Raw genomic sequence first — 17,132 nt, forward strand, 5'->3', positions numbered from 1 at the left:
ACGTGCATGCCAGGCGCCTGAGAGCAATCCTGTGGGCCTGGGCCCTCCCCTGGTGCTGGATGCAGTGCCTGGTCCACATGTGCACACACACACATGCACACACGTGCTCCCGACTCTGCCCAGGAGGGCTGGGGGATGCTGAGGCTCACATGCTGCTCCCCAGGGGCCGGCCCAGCGCACGCACACAGGGAGGCCCGGGACGTCAGAGACCAGCTGACACACAGCATCATAAAACCTCATTTAAAGTACTTCTTTTTTTTTTTTTATTGATTTCATTGAAAACAGAACAAGAAATGGTCTGAGCCAAAAGACTGCTCTTAAAACTGTCAAAAACATTTTAACAGAAAAAAATAAACATGATCGCATCATGAATGTTTTAGAAGAGTCGCACAAAAACCCACTGTCACTGCACTAGTTACAGTATTTAAAAAGATAGATGCCAAAAAAAAGGACGTGACCTGCCGAGCCATCACACAAAAGGTGATGGCAAATTTATTCGCACTACAAGACTAACATTTTAAAAAAAGTTTTTCCTGCATTTTATTCTAAAATCACTTTGTTCTCTTTGTACAGTTGATAGTTTATTTTATGTGGTGAGTAAAGATCACACCAGAATCAGCACCGTTGTTTGTGTTTTGTGTTTTTTTTTATTTTTTGTTTGTCCTAATGTTCAATAATGGTAGAAAATAAATCAGGTTATTCATCATCATAGCATGTGGCTTAAAAATCAATAGAAGGTGCCGTGTCCTGCAGGTTGGCCGGAGTGGCTGCTGCACAGCTGCCTCCCGCGAAGCCTCTGGGCACTGCTCAGGCTCGCCAGGCCACCGTCCACACAGACCCACCAGCAGATGCCAGACACACAGGACCGGAGATTGGGCCTCTTTTGAAAAGCAAACCGGCGTTCCCTCCGAGACTGCGTGGTGCAGGTGCATCCTCCGGCCGCGGCGCCTCTGCAGAGGACACTGCCATAAGGCTGCCGGGATGCAGGTGGGAACCCCAGAGCCAGGGAGCAATGAGGAGCCTCAAATCAACAAACCCGTGGTCAGAGCTCACAGGTGTGAGGCCGCCACGGAATCCAGTCTCGAGGCGGGATGGTAGCCAGTGTCGCTCACAGCCCTGCACGGGCAGCGAGGCCATGGCCCCAGGGATGTTCCCCTCGGGCCACGAGCACTGTAGGCCGCCCACAACCTCTGCAGCCAGTGACCCAGCCCCAAGTTCGAGGCCACCTCAGCCGCCGTCTGTAGGTTTCCTAACCCTCTCCCCGTCACAGGTGGCAGCGGCTGAGGCCTATAGGTGCTCAGCGGTGGTGGAGGAGCTGGTGTCTGGCAGGCCGTCCTCCCGGTCCCGTGCCGTGCTAGCCTGGCGCTGTGCCAGGGCCGCACTAGAGTGCCGGCACTTGGGGGAGCCGCACTGGCAGCGGAACAGCTTGCCTTTGATGTCCCAGAAGCGGTCTCCATAGTCAAACCTGCGGGGAGAGAGCACGTGGTGTTGAGGGCCGCAGGGACAGAGTGGACCCTGGCCAGGCAGGTCTGGGCACACAAGCTGAAAGGACAGCAGAAGACAGCCAGAGTGCTGTCCCTGCCCCAACCACTGCATTCATGCCCATGGGCACCACTCCCCAGTGTGCTTCTGGTTCCTGGTGGGCAAATAGCCGACTCTCCAGGGTGGTATAGACTTAGGGACCAGGCCTGACATGGCAGAGAAGGTCCCTGAGCTGGCTGCACTCTCCAAAGGGGCCTGGGGGGTCTAGCTGGGTGAGGCACACTGGGGGCCCACAGGTTTTAAGGAGAACTAAGTGAGAGGATGCTAAGGATCTCTGCCTGTGAGCAGCAGCATCTCCTATGGCCTTGCTGAAATCTGGCCTCCTGCTTAGATTGGGAACTTGCCCCACGAGAGCCCACCTGATGCAGGCTGCAGCAGCTGACCCTCACCAGGTGCTGAGGTGCCTTGTAGGTGGGACCCCCCTACACTCAGGCGGAGCTGCCGGGGTGGCAGGCACAGAGGGTTGGGGGGCAAGAGGCTGGAGTCCCGCAGAGGGTCGAGCCAAGTGTTCCAAGGCCTGGATGGCTCATCCAGTCCCTCACTTTCCTCCTCAGAAGCCCACTGCCCCAGCTCTTCAATTGCACAACCAGCCGCACAGGGTCAGGCTCCAGGCCACAGAGGTGGGGCAGTGTGCAAGGCCAATGATGCAGGGAGCCCTGGGGCTGTGGTCTCTGCACTCAGGTGTGTGTGCAGCACAGTATAGCCCCCGCCTGGTCTGTGAGGACCTACCCCAGCGGCTCGCCAGCCTCGATGGGGCGCGTGCTAAAGAAGGCAATCCTGGGAAACCGCAGGTCCTGGTGAGACATGAACACGCGCACTGGAACCAGGTTCGGCTCACAGTGGTGGTTGATGAAGCGGCTGACGTTGCCGTAGAAACGGGCATCTATGCAGTACACTTCTCCGTCCTAGAGAGTGACAAACACAACACGTTCAGGCACTGCAGTGAGAAAAAGGAAACATGCACACGAGCACTTGCTGCTGGCATCTGTGAGAAGGTAGGAGCTGCACTACCCAGGATGCTCCCTTTGGAGTGAGCTCTGGGTGGCTACCTCCCCAGCACAGTCTCCTAGAGCTGGGGCCACTGGGCTGCTCCTTGTGACACAAGCCACAGGCACCGCCAAAAGAGCAGAGTAGAGAAAGGAGCAAGAGCCTGAGTGGACTTTGGTGTGGCGGTGGGGGGTGGGGAGGCAATACGGAATGAAGAGCGTCCCTGGGTGGAGCCTCCACAGGGTTTCCTCTCTCAATGGGCTAATTAACCCAAAGATGAACAATCTGCAGGTAAGGCTCTTCCCCAAGGTGCCACTTAGGCCCCTGACAGGAGGGCAGCTTGGCCGGGCTGGCACCGCGAGCAGCACTTCATACGGTGGAGAGACGGGCACAGCCATCTGCATCAGGCATGCATAGAGTGGTGTAGCACAGGGGCCACTGTTGAGGCTATCACAAGGGGGGCTCCAAATGAGGCCGAGGCTGCAGTCAACATCACAAGGGGCAGAGACTGGGTGGCTGAAGAGGGCGGGTCCAAGGGGGAGGATGGAGGGCAGCCCTGACTGATAGCTGCAAGGCAGGGGACATCCCTGATGACCATAGGGACCTGTGCCCCAAGTGCGTCAGGGGGCTACCAGGGACAAGAAGTGGTCTGGTGGAACAGGCAGCAGCCCCAGGGATGGAAACGTGGACAGACACTCAGACCTGTTTGTAGGAATCAAATGTGCAGAACAGAAGCCACAACTTCTATCCAAATTTAAAGACCCAGGAATCCCACTCATAGGGACCTACCCAAAAGATGTGCAAAGGAACAAAATGTCACAGGTTCTGGCCTCTGCTTATGGGTACGACGTTGACACTCCGTCAGATGACCCCTAAAACCTCCTGTCTTAGGAATCTCCAAAATTCTTAAAACAGAAACAATGCAAAAGTGGACACCTTTTTACCCACACCACACAAACAGTGGAGTGGGTAGAGCGGGGCAATTTCTGGGAAAGGGCCAGAGAGGGCCCAACTCCTCTGATGCAGACTGCTAGCAGCCAGACAGAGAGAAGACGGGGAGAGACAGAGCTTCCCAGGAAAAGGCACTGTGCAAAATACAAAACACTCTGGAGCACTGGACAGAAGTAAAAGAACCCTGCCCACGAGGCAGCACCATGAAGCCCAGGCTGCAATCCAAAAGGACTGGATACATAAAACCACAAAAAGGGAACATCTCTCAAGAGAAAAGAAAATCAACTGAGATGTGGGACTGGCAGATGAGGACTTCAGGCAGCAACCCGGGCTACCTGAATGGAATACTGCACAGCACGTCCAGAGTAGGAAAATACAAGCAAAGCAGGGGAAATAAGAGCCCAATGGACATTCTAACTTGTAAAACACACTTTCTAAAATAAAAAAACTTACTGGCCATTAAATCCATCATGACAGAGGAAAGAGTAAGTGAACTTCAAGGTTCGTCAACAGAAATTATCCAAGGTGAAAAAAAAGATTACTAAGTGAGCAGGCCTGCAGGGACCTGCCTGATGACAACAAAGGCCCCACGGAAGGCCCCACGTGCCAGCTCATGGGGGCGTCAGGGTCTGCATACAGCAGCAGGGACTGGAACCAAAGTCCCAGTATGAGAGTCATCTCTGTATACTAATTAGATGCATCTTGTCAAGGAAGAAGTGGGAAGGGACAGTGCATGCACGACACGACCTTCAGTATAAAAAAGGAGGAGCAGGATACACACATAAATTTCTCTAAATGGTGACCTGGGCAGGAGGGAGCTACTGGCCAAAAAGACAGATAAAAACAAGGCTCTCCTAAGACACCTCTTTATAGAAATTTCATGTCACAAGCATATAAATATTTTACATAACCAAAAAGTAAAATTAAGTTTGAAAAAAATCCCCAAACTGAAAATGAACTAAAGCAAAAAAATCTTAAACACTGTTCAATAGTGTCTTCTATAATGAGTGATGCTTAATCTAACCACTAGAAGGCTTTCAAGGAGGATTCAGAAGAGGCAGTCACTCTTCCTGCTTCAGGCAGCGAGCCTCTCCTGTGGTGTTTGTCCAGACCCTGCATTGGAGTTGCCAGCTTGTGGCCTGCCCTATAGACCTTGGACCCTTACATTCCCACAGTTGTCCAGCCAGCCTCTCCTGAGAGTTCACTAAGGACCTTCACTGGTTATAAGCTTGCAGCCTGACCTACAGACCTTGGACTCTACATTCGCACAGTTACATGAGATACTTTTATAAACTTCACATATATGGACATCTCCTGCTGATTCTGTTTCTCTAGAGAACCCAAGCTAATACAGGGACGTTACTACCAACCCCACTGTAATAAAAAAGGACTATTAGAGAATATTATGAACAAGTGTACACCAACAAACTACGTGACTAGATGAAATGCACAAATTCCTAGAAACACACAAACTGCCTACACTGACTCAAATAGAAATAAATATGAACAAACCAATAACCAGTAAAGAGAGTGAACCAGTTATCAAAACCCTCCCAACAAAGAAAAGCCCAAGACCAGACACGGCTTCACTACTTGGAATTTTAGCAAACATTTCAAGAAGAATTAAAACCAATCTTGCTCAAACTTTTTCAAAAAACTGAAGAGGAGGGAATACTCCCTAATTCATTCTACGAGGCCAACATCACCTTCATACCAAAACCTATAAAGCTATCACAAAAAACAAAAACTACAGACCAATGAATATATACAATCCTTATGAACATAGATGCAAAAATCTTCAACAATAGACTAGCAAACTGAAATCAACAGTACATAAGAAGGATGATACACCATGACCAACTGGGATTTATCCCAGGTATGCAAGGGTGGTTCCACATAAGAAAATCAATTAATTTATTACATTTATTATAGCAACTAAAAGAATCAAGTATCTAGGAATAAATCTAATCAATGATGTAGAGAACTTGTACCCCCCAAATTATAAAACATTGCTAAAAGCTATCAAAGAAGACCTAAATAGATGAAAGGAAATTCCATGCTCATAGATTGGAAGGCTAACTGTTGTTAAGATGTGATTTATACCCAAAGTGATTTCCAGATTTCAACACAATCCCAATCAAAATTCCAACAGCCTTCTTTCCAGAAATGGAAAATCCAATCAACAAATGTATATGGTAAGGGGCCTCAAATAAACAAAGCCATCTTGAAAAAGAATAATAAAGTTGGAGGACTCACACTTTATGATTTTAAAACTTATGAGAAAAGCTATACCAGTCAAAACAATATAGTACTGCAAAAGGAAAGATTATGACCAATGGAATCAGACTGAGAGTTAAGAAATCAACTACCACATTTACAGTCAATGATTTTTTACCAGGATGCCAAGTCACCTCAATTAGGAAATAATAGTTTCTTTAATTAGTTGTGCTGAGAAAACTGGATTTCTATTTGCAAAAGAATAGGAGGTGGGCCTCTATCTCACACCATACATAAAAATCAACTCAAAATGGATCACAGAGTGGAACTGAAGAAACTCCTAAGAAGAAAACATAGGGAAGAATCTTTAGTATCTTGTGTTAGGCAATAGTTTCTGAGGCTTTACATACAAAGTCAAAGCAACAAAAGAAAAAAAAAAACAGGTAAGTAGAACCTCATCAGATTTTTAAAACGTTTGTGCCTCAAAAGACTTTATTATGAAAGTAAGAGGGTAACTGACATAATGTGAGAAAATATGTGGAAACCATGTGTCCAATAAGAGTTTAACATCAGAATATATAGAGAAATTCAACTCAAGAACCAAAAGACAAACAACTCAATTAAAAAACTGGGCAAAAGACTCAAATGAAATTTTTCCAAAGATGATAAAAAAAAAGACAGTACATGAAAAGATGCTCAGTATCACTAGCCATTAGGGAAATGCAAATCAAATCCACAATGAGATGTCACTTCATACCTACTGAATGGCAACTATTAAAAAAAATAATAAGGAAAATAAGAAGTGTTGGAGAGGATGTAGAGAAACAGAAATACTCATTCACTGCTGTTGGGAATATAGAATACCACAGCTACTATGGAAGAATTTGGCAGTCCCTCAGAAAGCTAGATGGACCTGGCAATTCTACTCCTAAGTATACACCCAAAAGAACTGAAAGCAGAGACTTGAACAGGTATTTGTAAACTGATGTTCACGATAGCTAAAGGATGAAAGGAATTCAAGTGTTCATCAACAGTTGAGTGGATAAACAAAATATGGTCTATCCATACAATGATAAAAGAAGTGCAGTACTGGTACATGCAATAACATGGATGACTCTCGAAGACATCCTGTCAAGTGAAATAAGCCAGATACAAAAGAGCAGAGAATTTCTCTCATACGAAATACTTACAATATGAAAATGTACCGAGTCAAAATCTAGGGAATGGGTGGGTACAGGAACAGGCAGTTAAGGCTTAAAATGTACAATGTTTCTATTTGGGACAACAGAAAAGTTTTGGTAATGGAAGGTGGTGATGCTAGCACAACATTTTGAATGTAATCTGAATGTGGTTAAAGAGGGATTGAAACATTATGTTGTATGTATCGTACCAGAATAAAAATTTTAAAAAGAAAAATCCATGGGACTGCATAATACAAACTGAGAACCCTAAGTTAAATCACTGACTATGGTTAGTAGTATGATTATGAAAATGTGCTTTATCAACTGTAACAAAAGTTCCACACCAATGCAAGGTTTTAATAACAGGGTGGTATGTGGGAATCCTGCATTTTAAGCATGATTGTTCTGTAAACTCACAATTTCTTTAATTAAAAAATATAATTTTTAAAAAAGCAGTCATAGAATGGAATAAGAAACATGCAGCATTTGTAAGAGACAAGAGAGTACTTTTTCAGACTGTGTAAAGAGCTATTACAAATCAATACAAGAAGTAGGCCAATAGACAGAAGAAGGCAGAATTGGTGAACAGACAATTCACAAATGCCTCCACATGGCTGATAATCACATCAGAACTCCATGGCAGTGCAAGCCCACAGCATGAGTGCACACACCCATGGCTCAAGTACCCATTGCACAGTGCACACCCATGGCTTGAGCACACAACACCCATGGCAGAATGCACACAACATGGCTCTACTGCACACACCTGTAGCAGAGTGCACACCTAAGGTTCGAGCATACACACCTATGGCTTGAGCGCACACCCGCAGGGCTGACAACACACCTACAGATCGAGGAACACACCTGTGGCAGAGTGTACACACCCATGGCAGAGTGCACACGTATGGCTCGAGAGCACACACCCATGATTTGAGCACAGATACCCATGGCAGAGTGCAAACCCATGGAATGACCACGTACATCCATGGCTCAAGCATGCACACCCATGGCTCGAGTGCACACATCTGTGGCAGAACACACATAACTATGGCTCAAGTGCACACCTATGGCTTGAGCACACACACCTGGGCTTCAGCGCACACACCTGGGCTTGAGAGCACAACCCCAGGACAGAGTGTACCTCTACAGTTTGAAGCACACACCTGCAGCATAGTGCACATATCTGTGGCAAAGTGCCCATACCCATGGCACAGTGCACACACCTGCAGCAGAGCACACACACCAACAACAGTGTTTATTTATGGCAGAGTGCACACCTACGGCTCAAGCACACACACCTGTGGCACAGCACACACAACCATGGCAGAGTACACACCAATGGCTAGAGTGCACACACCTGTGACAGAGCACACCCACCCACAACAGAGTGCATATCTATGGCAGAGTACATGCCTGTAACTCGAGCGCACACAACCATGGAAGAGTGTACATCCATGGCTTGAACACACACACCCAAAAACACACATAACACTTGATGCACACACCTGCGGTAGGGTGCACACCTAAGGCTAGCATGCACACACCCATCGCAGAGCACACACACACCCACAGCTGGAGAGCAACTGCCCATGGCACAGCGCATACCCGTGGCTCAAGCATGCCACATAGAAGGACCGGGTGTAGCCCGAAGCGCACTCTGGCCCCGCTAGCCACTGGGGTAGCAGCACTTGAGTATCAAGGCTTGAGTTTACAAATTCTGGTTTCCTGGAAAGAGGCTGATGGGGCCAGGTGGGTGGCACTGAGGGGCATTCCTGAGAAGACCCCATGAACTGGGACAGGTGTGGAGGAGTACCTGCTGGTTTCACGCTGTCCTGAGACACTGCTAGGCCGTGGTTCGGTGGCAGCCATTATAGATCAGAAAATAGCTGCTCCCCCTCCACCTTAACTTTGCTCCCAGTAACGATGGCTGAAAGGGTTAGATGTAGCCAGAGGATTCCTAGCAGGCAGTTCATGAATTAAAGAGCAAGAAAGGACCAGATGAAGAGAGAGGCAGCCAGAGGCATAGGAAGGGTCTCTCAGTTACCCAGAACCCTGGGGTTTGGAGACCCAGGTGTGAGCACAACTCTGGGATGGGTGCTGGCTCTCCCTGCCTTGTTTGTGAGGCTCCCTTCTGCTCTGCTCATCAGGGCCCAGACACAGCCTCCTCCTGCTTCTGAACGGCAGCAGGCAGTGCTGGCTACATCCACAACAAGGGGCTGGATTCAGAGAGATGCAGTGGTGCTCCCAGCCTCAACACCTTGGGATCCTGGCTACTCTCGGCCCCACTGCCCAGTTCCTATCAGCCGCCTGTCTTTCCAACCTGTACTTCTAGCTGAATCATAGTAGCCAGGAATCAAATATTTTATTATTTTAAATAAACAACAGTCTGGCGTTTTCAAATAAAGTCTGATACTTTGGTGTTAATGATAGGGTGTTTGTTACAAGGGAACCCTATTTTATGCATGGTTTGTCTATAAATGTATATTATATTTTCTCTAATAAAAATAAAATAGAAAATAACATATGATGCTTTTCTCCACCCTTGATAAATACTGGTCAAGGAGCACATACACAGTGCCACAAGTGGCCATGGAGGGGTGCATGGCCTTTGAAGGGCGGGGGGGTCTACCTTTCACAGCAGTCAGTTCTCACCTCGCAAGAAAAGTTCAAGCCCAAGGTCTCTGAGATGTACAAGTGCCACAGGCACCTCCCCAGGCCTCTTCCAGGTTCACAGCCCACAATCACCCCTGTGTCCCTGATCCTACATGCGCACACTACCTTATTGTCCAGATCAAACAGGTAAGAATCTTCCTCCCGTACGTCAGCTTCAGAGTCCGAGACCAGCTCGCCAACATACCTGCAGGGTGAGGGGAGACAGGAACGTGATTACCTCCAAGACACGTCACGTTGCCATCACCCTTCTATCCTTACATAAATGAGTAAAACCCCAAAGAACGTGCCAGGCACAATTTTGCAGACTCTGTCTATGACCAAACCAAGATGGACCTCGAGATCCAGAAGAAAATGATAAGACAGAAACTTCTGGACCCGGCAGCAGGCGCCTAGCATCCAGAATGCTTCTTTCATTGAAGAGGACTAAACAGGTGGATGAAATCTTAAATGCATACATGAGCTGCTGAGAGGAAAAAGAAGTATCTCAAGTATAAAGTAGGTGAGATGTGGGCAGGGGCTTCAGAGCTGCAGGACAAGATGCGTAGGGAAGAGAGATTGAAAACAGGGTGATGTGGGCCCAGTGCTCATGCAGGCAGCTGGATAAGATGGCCCAGCAAGTCTCCCAGGGGGGAGCGTCGGCTTGGCTGGCCCCAAGCAGTGCCAGGGGTATAGGCTGCCAAGACAGGTACAGAGCAGGTGGCCCGAGGCTGGGTCAGAGTGCCGGCCAGATCACTGGGCTCATGGCAACTGGACAGAGCATGTGGCGCAGCTGGGGCCACGAATAACTGGCTCTCATGTAGACTAACCTGGGAAATGAGCATGCATGTTGCTTTGAAAGAATTACAGGCAAAAGTAAAAGATTCAGAGCTTTATCTGACAAATTCTCTTCCCTGGGAGTACACTACAACTCCATCTGAGACCCCCCAGCAGCTCACCCAAGCACTGCCCTGACCCGTCTGCCCCATTCTTCCCCTTCTTAGCGCCAGTGTGCCTGGATCCTGGGGCAAGGGCTGAGATGAGGATCCTCAGCCCATGAGGGAGATAGGTGTGCAAACAAATTAATTTAGCTAATTAATATAAAAATGGGCTCAGCTGAGGTAGAGGCCTGACTCAAGGTGCCAGCTCACAGAGCCTGCAGTGAGTGCCATGGCAAGTCTACAGCCACCCTGCACCCACCCCCACTTCCGGTCGGGGCGCCCAGCAACTGCTGGAGTCCATTCACTCTCCCCAGTTGCACGTGATTGGACAGTCTTGGTGCAAGGTGTGTCCCTAGGCTCAGAGAAGCTCTTGGGCATGCAGAGCTGGGGTCAGCCGGGGACTCACTTACTCGCAGACAAAGGTGCCTAGTGGAATGTCCTGCAGGGATCGCACACCCCAGCCCATGTTGTGTGTCCGGTAGAGCTGCAGCCTCGCCCTAGAGAGACAAAGAGAGAAAAAGCCAGGGGGAAGAGGGTCAGATGGCACTTAGCCAGCTGCCTGGGCTGCAGTGCATCTTCTAGAGTTTAGCACTGAAAGACTGAGCACGAGGGAATGAGGAAGAAAACACAGATTTCATATCTGAAACCTGAGAACCTTACATGCGAGTCAAGTAACCATCTCTGGAGTAAATCCCGTGAGCTTCAAGGCACTCACTTGCACAGAACAGGAAAATGCCTTGGAAGGGCAAAAGTACCCCAAGTCCTCAACACGGGCCTGACTGTTCCCAAAAGCAGGGACACCGTAGAGCGCGGGAAGCCCCACCCCAGCCCGAGACCCAGCAAGCCACTGCCTTCTGGGCCTCAGTTTCCTTATTTCTTTCTTGGAGACCAGACTGGGCTTGTGAACGTGCAACCCTTTCTGCCATGACCAGCTTCTGCAATGCGGGTGATGGCACAAGCTGGCCCACCGTAGAGCCCTCAGGAGCTGCGAGCAAACCCTGGTCCGGCCCCCACTGCCGCAGGCTCTGTTGCCTGCTTGGCAGGCCCTCTGCCCTGCCCCACAGCACAGGCCTTCCTCAAGATCCCGACAGCCCCTCCACAGTCTCCTGTCTTCCTGTCTGCACTTGGAGCAGCTAGGCATGGTGCTTAGCACCTGTGCTTTCTGTGGGTGGTCCTGGTCTTGGGTGGCACTCAGGTACACGGTGAAAGGCTACTAAGGGTCTGCCTGAGCAGAGCAGTAAGGCTTGTGTCCACTGTGTGGTTTCGGGAAGTTAAGGCCCAGCCTGACACAGGAACTTATGACAGACGGAAAGTAGGGGGGAACCTGAGACTGAGGAACGGAAGGTGAGAGGGGGGTGTCTGCAGGTCCATATGGGGATCCATTTGGGGGCTTGGTCTACAGGTCTTTTTGGGGTCCATGTGGAGGGGTCATCTGCAGGTCCACCTGGGGAGTCCATTTGGGGGGCTGGTCCATTTAGGGAGCCCGTGTTGGGGTCTGTCTGGGGTTGGAGGGCCAGGTCTGAGACATGCCTCCAGGCCAGTCTGCCTGCCTCATAAGGCTGCATCTTGTGACCAATGTGCTGGCCAAAGGGGACTCCTGAGGACAGGCTGGCACCTGCATGCTGTCTTTGACTGCCCTCCAGGAACCCTTAGCTGTCCAGACAGCGTGGCGCCCGCTCACATAGACACACATGGAGGCACACAGCAGCTATCGGTCAGCCAGGGATGTACTTTCCCAGCCCCTCTCACAAGTGCGCCTCCAGGCAGCAGAACAGGTTCAAGGACAGCCTTGGGGCTGGAGCACGATGGCCCCAGGGCACCCAGTCTCCAACAACCCCTGGGGCCTCTCCGGATGTGACCTCCGTGGACCTGAGGCCCACCCCCAACCTGTCTGTCTCTGAGCCCAGCGGGTGTCTGTCCTCTGCCCCCAAGAGCTCTGTTTGCCATACACTGAGATAAGGAATGTGGGCTGACCAGAAGCTCTGTTTTTTGGTCCAGAAGGGACCACATTACTAATGTTAACAATCACAATACTATGAAGATGAGTGTCTGGCTAAGTTCATACTGTACATGATTCTTTTCCTTACAACTTGGAGGGCCTTTTAATTTCATAGTCATCAGGAATGTAGGAACAGGCACACATGGAGGAAAAGGCCCACTGCAAGACCTTGTGAGGTCACAGGAGGCTGTCGTCTCTGGGCTCAGTGGTGTAAGGGTGTCAGTCACAAAGGTGGATGCAAAAGACAAGTGACTTAAAGGCAATTACAGAGCAGCACCGTAATATTCCTGTCAGGATACTCAAAAAATCGAGAAAATGATTTTACATTAAATAAAATTATAGTAATCCAAATCAGTTGATGAATATGTGTGAATTTGGTAACAAAGTTATATGTTGAGTACTTTCATTTTTTAGCTCAAATGATCCACTTTGTTCCTTCTTTTGAGCCTAAAATTAAAAGGATCAAATTTAAGGTGATAGAAAGCATTATTCATGCTATTTGTGGCAAACGTAACATTTCCAGAGGATAAAGGGCTCAAAGGTAATCACTAGCTCTACTGGACAATGCCCTTCTATATATATAAATACGTTACCTTCTAACCTGCATACAAATAGAAAATACAGTGAACTTCTCAAGAAACTGGAATCATTTTCAAACTCTTAAATCAGAGATCCCTGACATCATCCTTTCTTTTCCTAAGGGGATTAAAATGACAAACTCTACGAAGCTTCAGAATGTTAACAGGCTTCTCAGAGGCAGAACAAGATTAAAGGAAAAGCTGAAGCTGTGACTCCCGGGGTGTGCGGAGGGCTCTCACCTGAGCCCATTCTGCACAACCCGGTTCCGGCAGCTGCGCCAACAGGAGCACGCGTGGTTGCATTCGAAGATTAGTGGCGGCTCTGCCATGTCGAACTCAGGCAGCAACCGGCCATCCTGTGGAGAGACGGGCATTTAGAGCCCAAGAGTGTTCAAACAAATCAGCCTTACCACATCTCAACAAGTGCCCACTTGGCCTCAGAAGTAACAGCAAGATCATCGGCTCCTGTCAAAGTTTAACCCCTGGAGGAGAACAGAGTCAACTACATGTTTTTTGTTTGGATGATGTGGGGGTTTGAGCTTTGGACCCCAGAAAAACATATTTTTGAACTTAATGCATTCCTATGCAGCCCAAGAGGGTGCCAAGATGGTGGTCTGAGGTCCCTGCACTGCCAGGCACATTTTGAGGCTCACTCTTCATGGGCTGCTCTGATAATTTACAACTTTCCTGAAAACGTTCATTCTTGTCACTCAGCGCCTTTATGCCACAGAGAGAATGAACATGAACCCCTGCGGCAGTCCCCTCAGAACTGACCTGGGACTGCACCTCAGCTCCAGCCCCTCCTCCTTACCCATTGCCTACTCTGCACCTATTCCTCCACCTTCTCTTCATCGTGGTCTATCACCTGCTTCCCTACCTGCTTCTCCCTCCTTGTTCACCACCTGCTCTCCCGCCTGGCCCCCCCCCACTTGCTCCCCTACTTGCTCTCCCACCTGCTCCCCTATTTGTCTTCCCACCTGCTCACTCCTGGCACATCCTTGAAAGACACTGCTGAGGTCAGCTTGAAGGCAGGGGCTGTATTCGTTCTTTCTGTAAATTCTGGCTAGAGACTCACCTTGCCGTACCAGCATCGTACACTGAGCTGGCCACACATGCAGTTGCTTGAGGAGCAGTCATCGACACAGACGCAGTACTGCAAGACAGAGGAGAGGGCTCAGAACAGACACACGGCACCATCAAGGAGAGGCTACTCTTTCCCCTTCATTCATACTCAATTTTCTACATTTCTCAGAATTATCCCTTAACCTGATACGTGTTTTCTTAAATAGATGAGCAATGTTTCTTGTCTTCTCTCATCTCAGGATAGGAAGGACAGCAATTGGGAGGGGTGGCTAGGAAAAAGGGGTTGGGCCACTGAGAAAGGCGCTTGGCATGCAGGACAAACAGAGGAAGGGCAGTGGGCTGCTGACCGGAGATATAGGCTCTGGAAGCTCTCTTCACTGGCCCTCCCACAGGTCGGCCTCAGGGGGCTCCTTGAACAGGGATGGGATGGGGGGAGGTGGTAACTGCTGAAATAATGGGGTTCCCCTGGGAGCCCCCAGGCCCCTTGCCCTGAGGGTGCTGGTCCCCCTAGAAGCCCCTAGGTCCCTTGCCCTGAGGGTCTGGTCCCCCCAGAAGCCCCCCAGGACCCCTGCACTGAAGGAGACCCTCCTGCGCACTCACAGACCTGGAGATGGGTGATGTTCCTGTCGATGCTCATGGGCGACGTCACGCAGTTCTGGGGCACGTACTTGTAGTTGCTGGGGCATGGCTCACTATCCACGGCATTGACACAGGGAATAGGAATGCGCTCGTAGCCCCGCGCGATGTCCCTGGGGTGGAAGAGGCCACCTTTAGTCATGCATGGGTTGCCCCAGCCCAGAAGTGGGAGGGCAGGACATAGCCAGCCTTGGAGAAGCCCTCCTTCTGTGTTTTTAAGCCCCGTTTAGTGACATGGTGCACAACTGCCAGGAGAGTGCAGCGGGCTGGCCTCTGGCCCTGGCCGGGGTCTCACCTGCTCACCGTCTTCTCTACCGGGGAGGTCCTGTCTGGGGCTGAGTCTCGGAGGGTCTTGCTCATGTGCAAGGCAGCCCACACCTGCGAGCTCAGCCGTGCACACTGCAGTGGCGTCTCTCCCTCCTTGTTCTTTAAGGTGACATCCGAGTCCCGAGAGAGGAAGAGGCTACAGGGAAAAACGGCCAGACCTTAGTTTTAAAGCATATGAAAATGGGATTTGCACAATGACTCAAATCTGATGATACAGAGAATGCAACATTTGTTTTGAAATGATTTTACAAGCTTGCTGACCAATGACTCTAAAAACACTGGCTTAAACTCACCCAAAAACATACTTCATTACTCCTCTCCCACATTTATTGTCAAAAGTCATCTCAGTTTTCTGAGCAGGAGGCATGTAAAGAGCTAAAGATGGTATTTGGTTTTTCTTGAATTTCTCATTCAAATTCACCCTCAAGGATAAAAAGGTAAGCAATAATGGAAGTAAACATGTTCAGGTATATGACATAAGCACAACTGGCTACCATGGCCCAGGGTCTCCTGAGACCTAGGTTTGGAGTAGGGATTGGGCAGAGAAGCCCCTTTTCGGGCTCTCCCCTGGGGCTCCATCTACACAGGCTGCCCCAGGGCCTTTCACACAAGGATGGCCACCTCAGCTGAGTAGCAGTGGGAGCCTGAATCAGGAAGGGCACACACCCATTCTCAGTGTGCCTGGTGTGCCCAGTGTCAGAATTGGGAAGGGCACTCGCCCCTTCTGAGGGTGCCCGGGTCTCAGAACTGGGAAGGGTAGATGCCCATTCTCGGGGTGTCCAGTGTCAGAATCAGCAGGGAACACCCTGCTTCTCAGGGTGACAGGTATCAGAATTGAGAAGGGCACATGCCCATTCTCAGGGTACTTGGGTGTCAGAATTGAGAAGGGCACACACCTACTTCTCAGGGTGCCTGGGTGTCAGAATTGGGAAGGGTGCGCCCCGGCTCACGGTGTCAGGGTCTCAGAGCCAGCAGGGGCTGATATGAGAGGGGTGTGCTGTGGCTCGGTCAGGCTCAAGTGTGCTGCAGCCACCACCCCTAACGGGAGCCTGTGCTACCCCCAGCCCTTCCCACAGGCAGGAGCAGGGCTCTGCTCCAGGGCCCTGAGCTGCAACCTGGGCTATGAGCAACTCCACGGGAAGAGGGTGATGCATTTGGTTGTGATGAAATCTATGCAGCTAAATGCCCATAGTTTGAAGAGGGCCCCTGAGCCACCGCCCCTGTAGTGCTCTGAGGCCAAGCAAGGCCTGTCCCCACGTCCTCATAAGATGAAGCATAAAGACTGATGTGAACATCTGGGGAGTTTCCACAGTGATCTTTCCAGATGCAGAAATAAACATAGGCTGACCTCAAACGTGATATGCAAGTTACATCCTTGCTTGCGAGACCATGGGCAGTGGAGGGGGCGTGATCAGCTCAAGGCCCAGTTGGAGCAGCAGGACCACGAGAGGCCTCACTGCCACACAGGGCCACACTCACACGACACAGTCGTAGCGGTTCTCTCGGGCAGCAATGTGCAGGGGCGAGTCGCCATGGATGTTGACTGCGTGCAGGTCACACTTAGCGGCCAGAAGGATCTCTGCGATGTCCACACAGCCTGAAAACGCCGCCCAGTGCAGGCAAATGTTCTCCTCCTGGACAGACACAAGTGAGAGAGCACAGTGAGTGGGGGTCCCGGCCAGCTAAGCGCCCAGTAGTGTGGTGGTGGGTGCCCTGGCCAGCTGAGAGCCTAGCGTATGTGGGGGTGGGGTGGGGTGGGGTGGGGTAGAGGGGCAGTACCTGGCCGAAGGGAGCAGGTAGAACGGTGCTAAGGGGAACTCTGCACACATGTGCCATTGCCCCCCACCAACTTCACCCTGGGCCCACACCAGGGGGCATGGCCATGTAGACCCAAAAGGCAGCTGCGCTTTCAATCAGAGACAAACAGAAAATGCCTTCCTATTTCAGCAGAGAAAGGACAAAACAGCCATCTGGACTCTAAAGGGGAAATTATTTTTTAATCGACAATTTTTCATTATAAAACTAAAACAATGAGTGCAGA

General features: G+C 50.0%; 1 protein-coding gene across 8 annotated transcripts in view; it reads right to left on the reverse strand.

Moving 5' to 3' along the window:
* Positions 1-624: 624 nt before the first annotated feature.
* Positions 625-17,132, reverse strand: part of EHMT1 (euchromatic histone lysine methyltransferase 1) — a 342,941-nt gene continuing 326,433 nt past the window's right edge. For all 8 annotated transcript variants that reach the window (XM_077148874.1, XM_077148878.1, XM_077148873.1 and 5 more), the window contains 9 exons: positions 16,571-16,725; positions 15,060-15,227; positions 14,733-14,877; positions 14,121-14,198; positions 13,286-13,401; positions 10,879-10,965; positions 9,657-9,735; positions 2,272-2,447; positions 625-1,465 (listed from right to left, as the gene is read on the reverse strand). In XM_077148874.1, coding sequence (XP_077004989.1) covers positions 1,288-1,465; positions 2,272-2,447; positions 9,657-9,735; positions 10,879-10,965; positions 13,286-13,401; positions 14,121-14,198; positions 14,733-14,877; positions 15,060-15,227; positions 16,571-16,725 — 1,182 coding nt within the window. In that variant the 3' untranslated portion in view covers positions 625-1,287. The remainder of the gene's footprint in view (positions 1,466-2,271; positions 2,448-9,656; positions 9,736-10,878; positions 10,966-13,285; positions 13,402-14,120; positions 14,199-14,732; positions 14,878-15,059; positions 15,228-16,570; positions 16,726-17,132) is intronic.

Source organism: Tamandua tetradactyla, chromosome 2, assembly GCF_023851605.1.
Source record: "Tamandua tetradactyla isolate mTamTet1 chromosome 2, mTamTet1.pri, whole genome shotgun sequence".
Taxonomy (NCBI): Eukaryota; Metazoa; Chordata; class Mammalia; order Pilosa; family Myrmecophagidae; genus Tamandua; species Tamandua tetradactyla.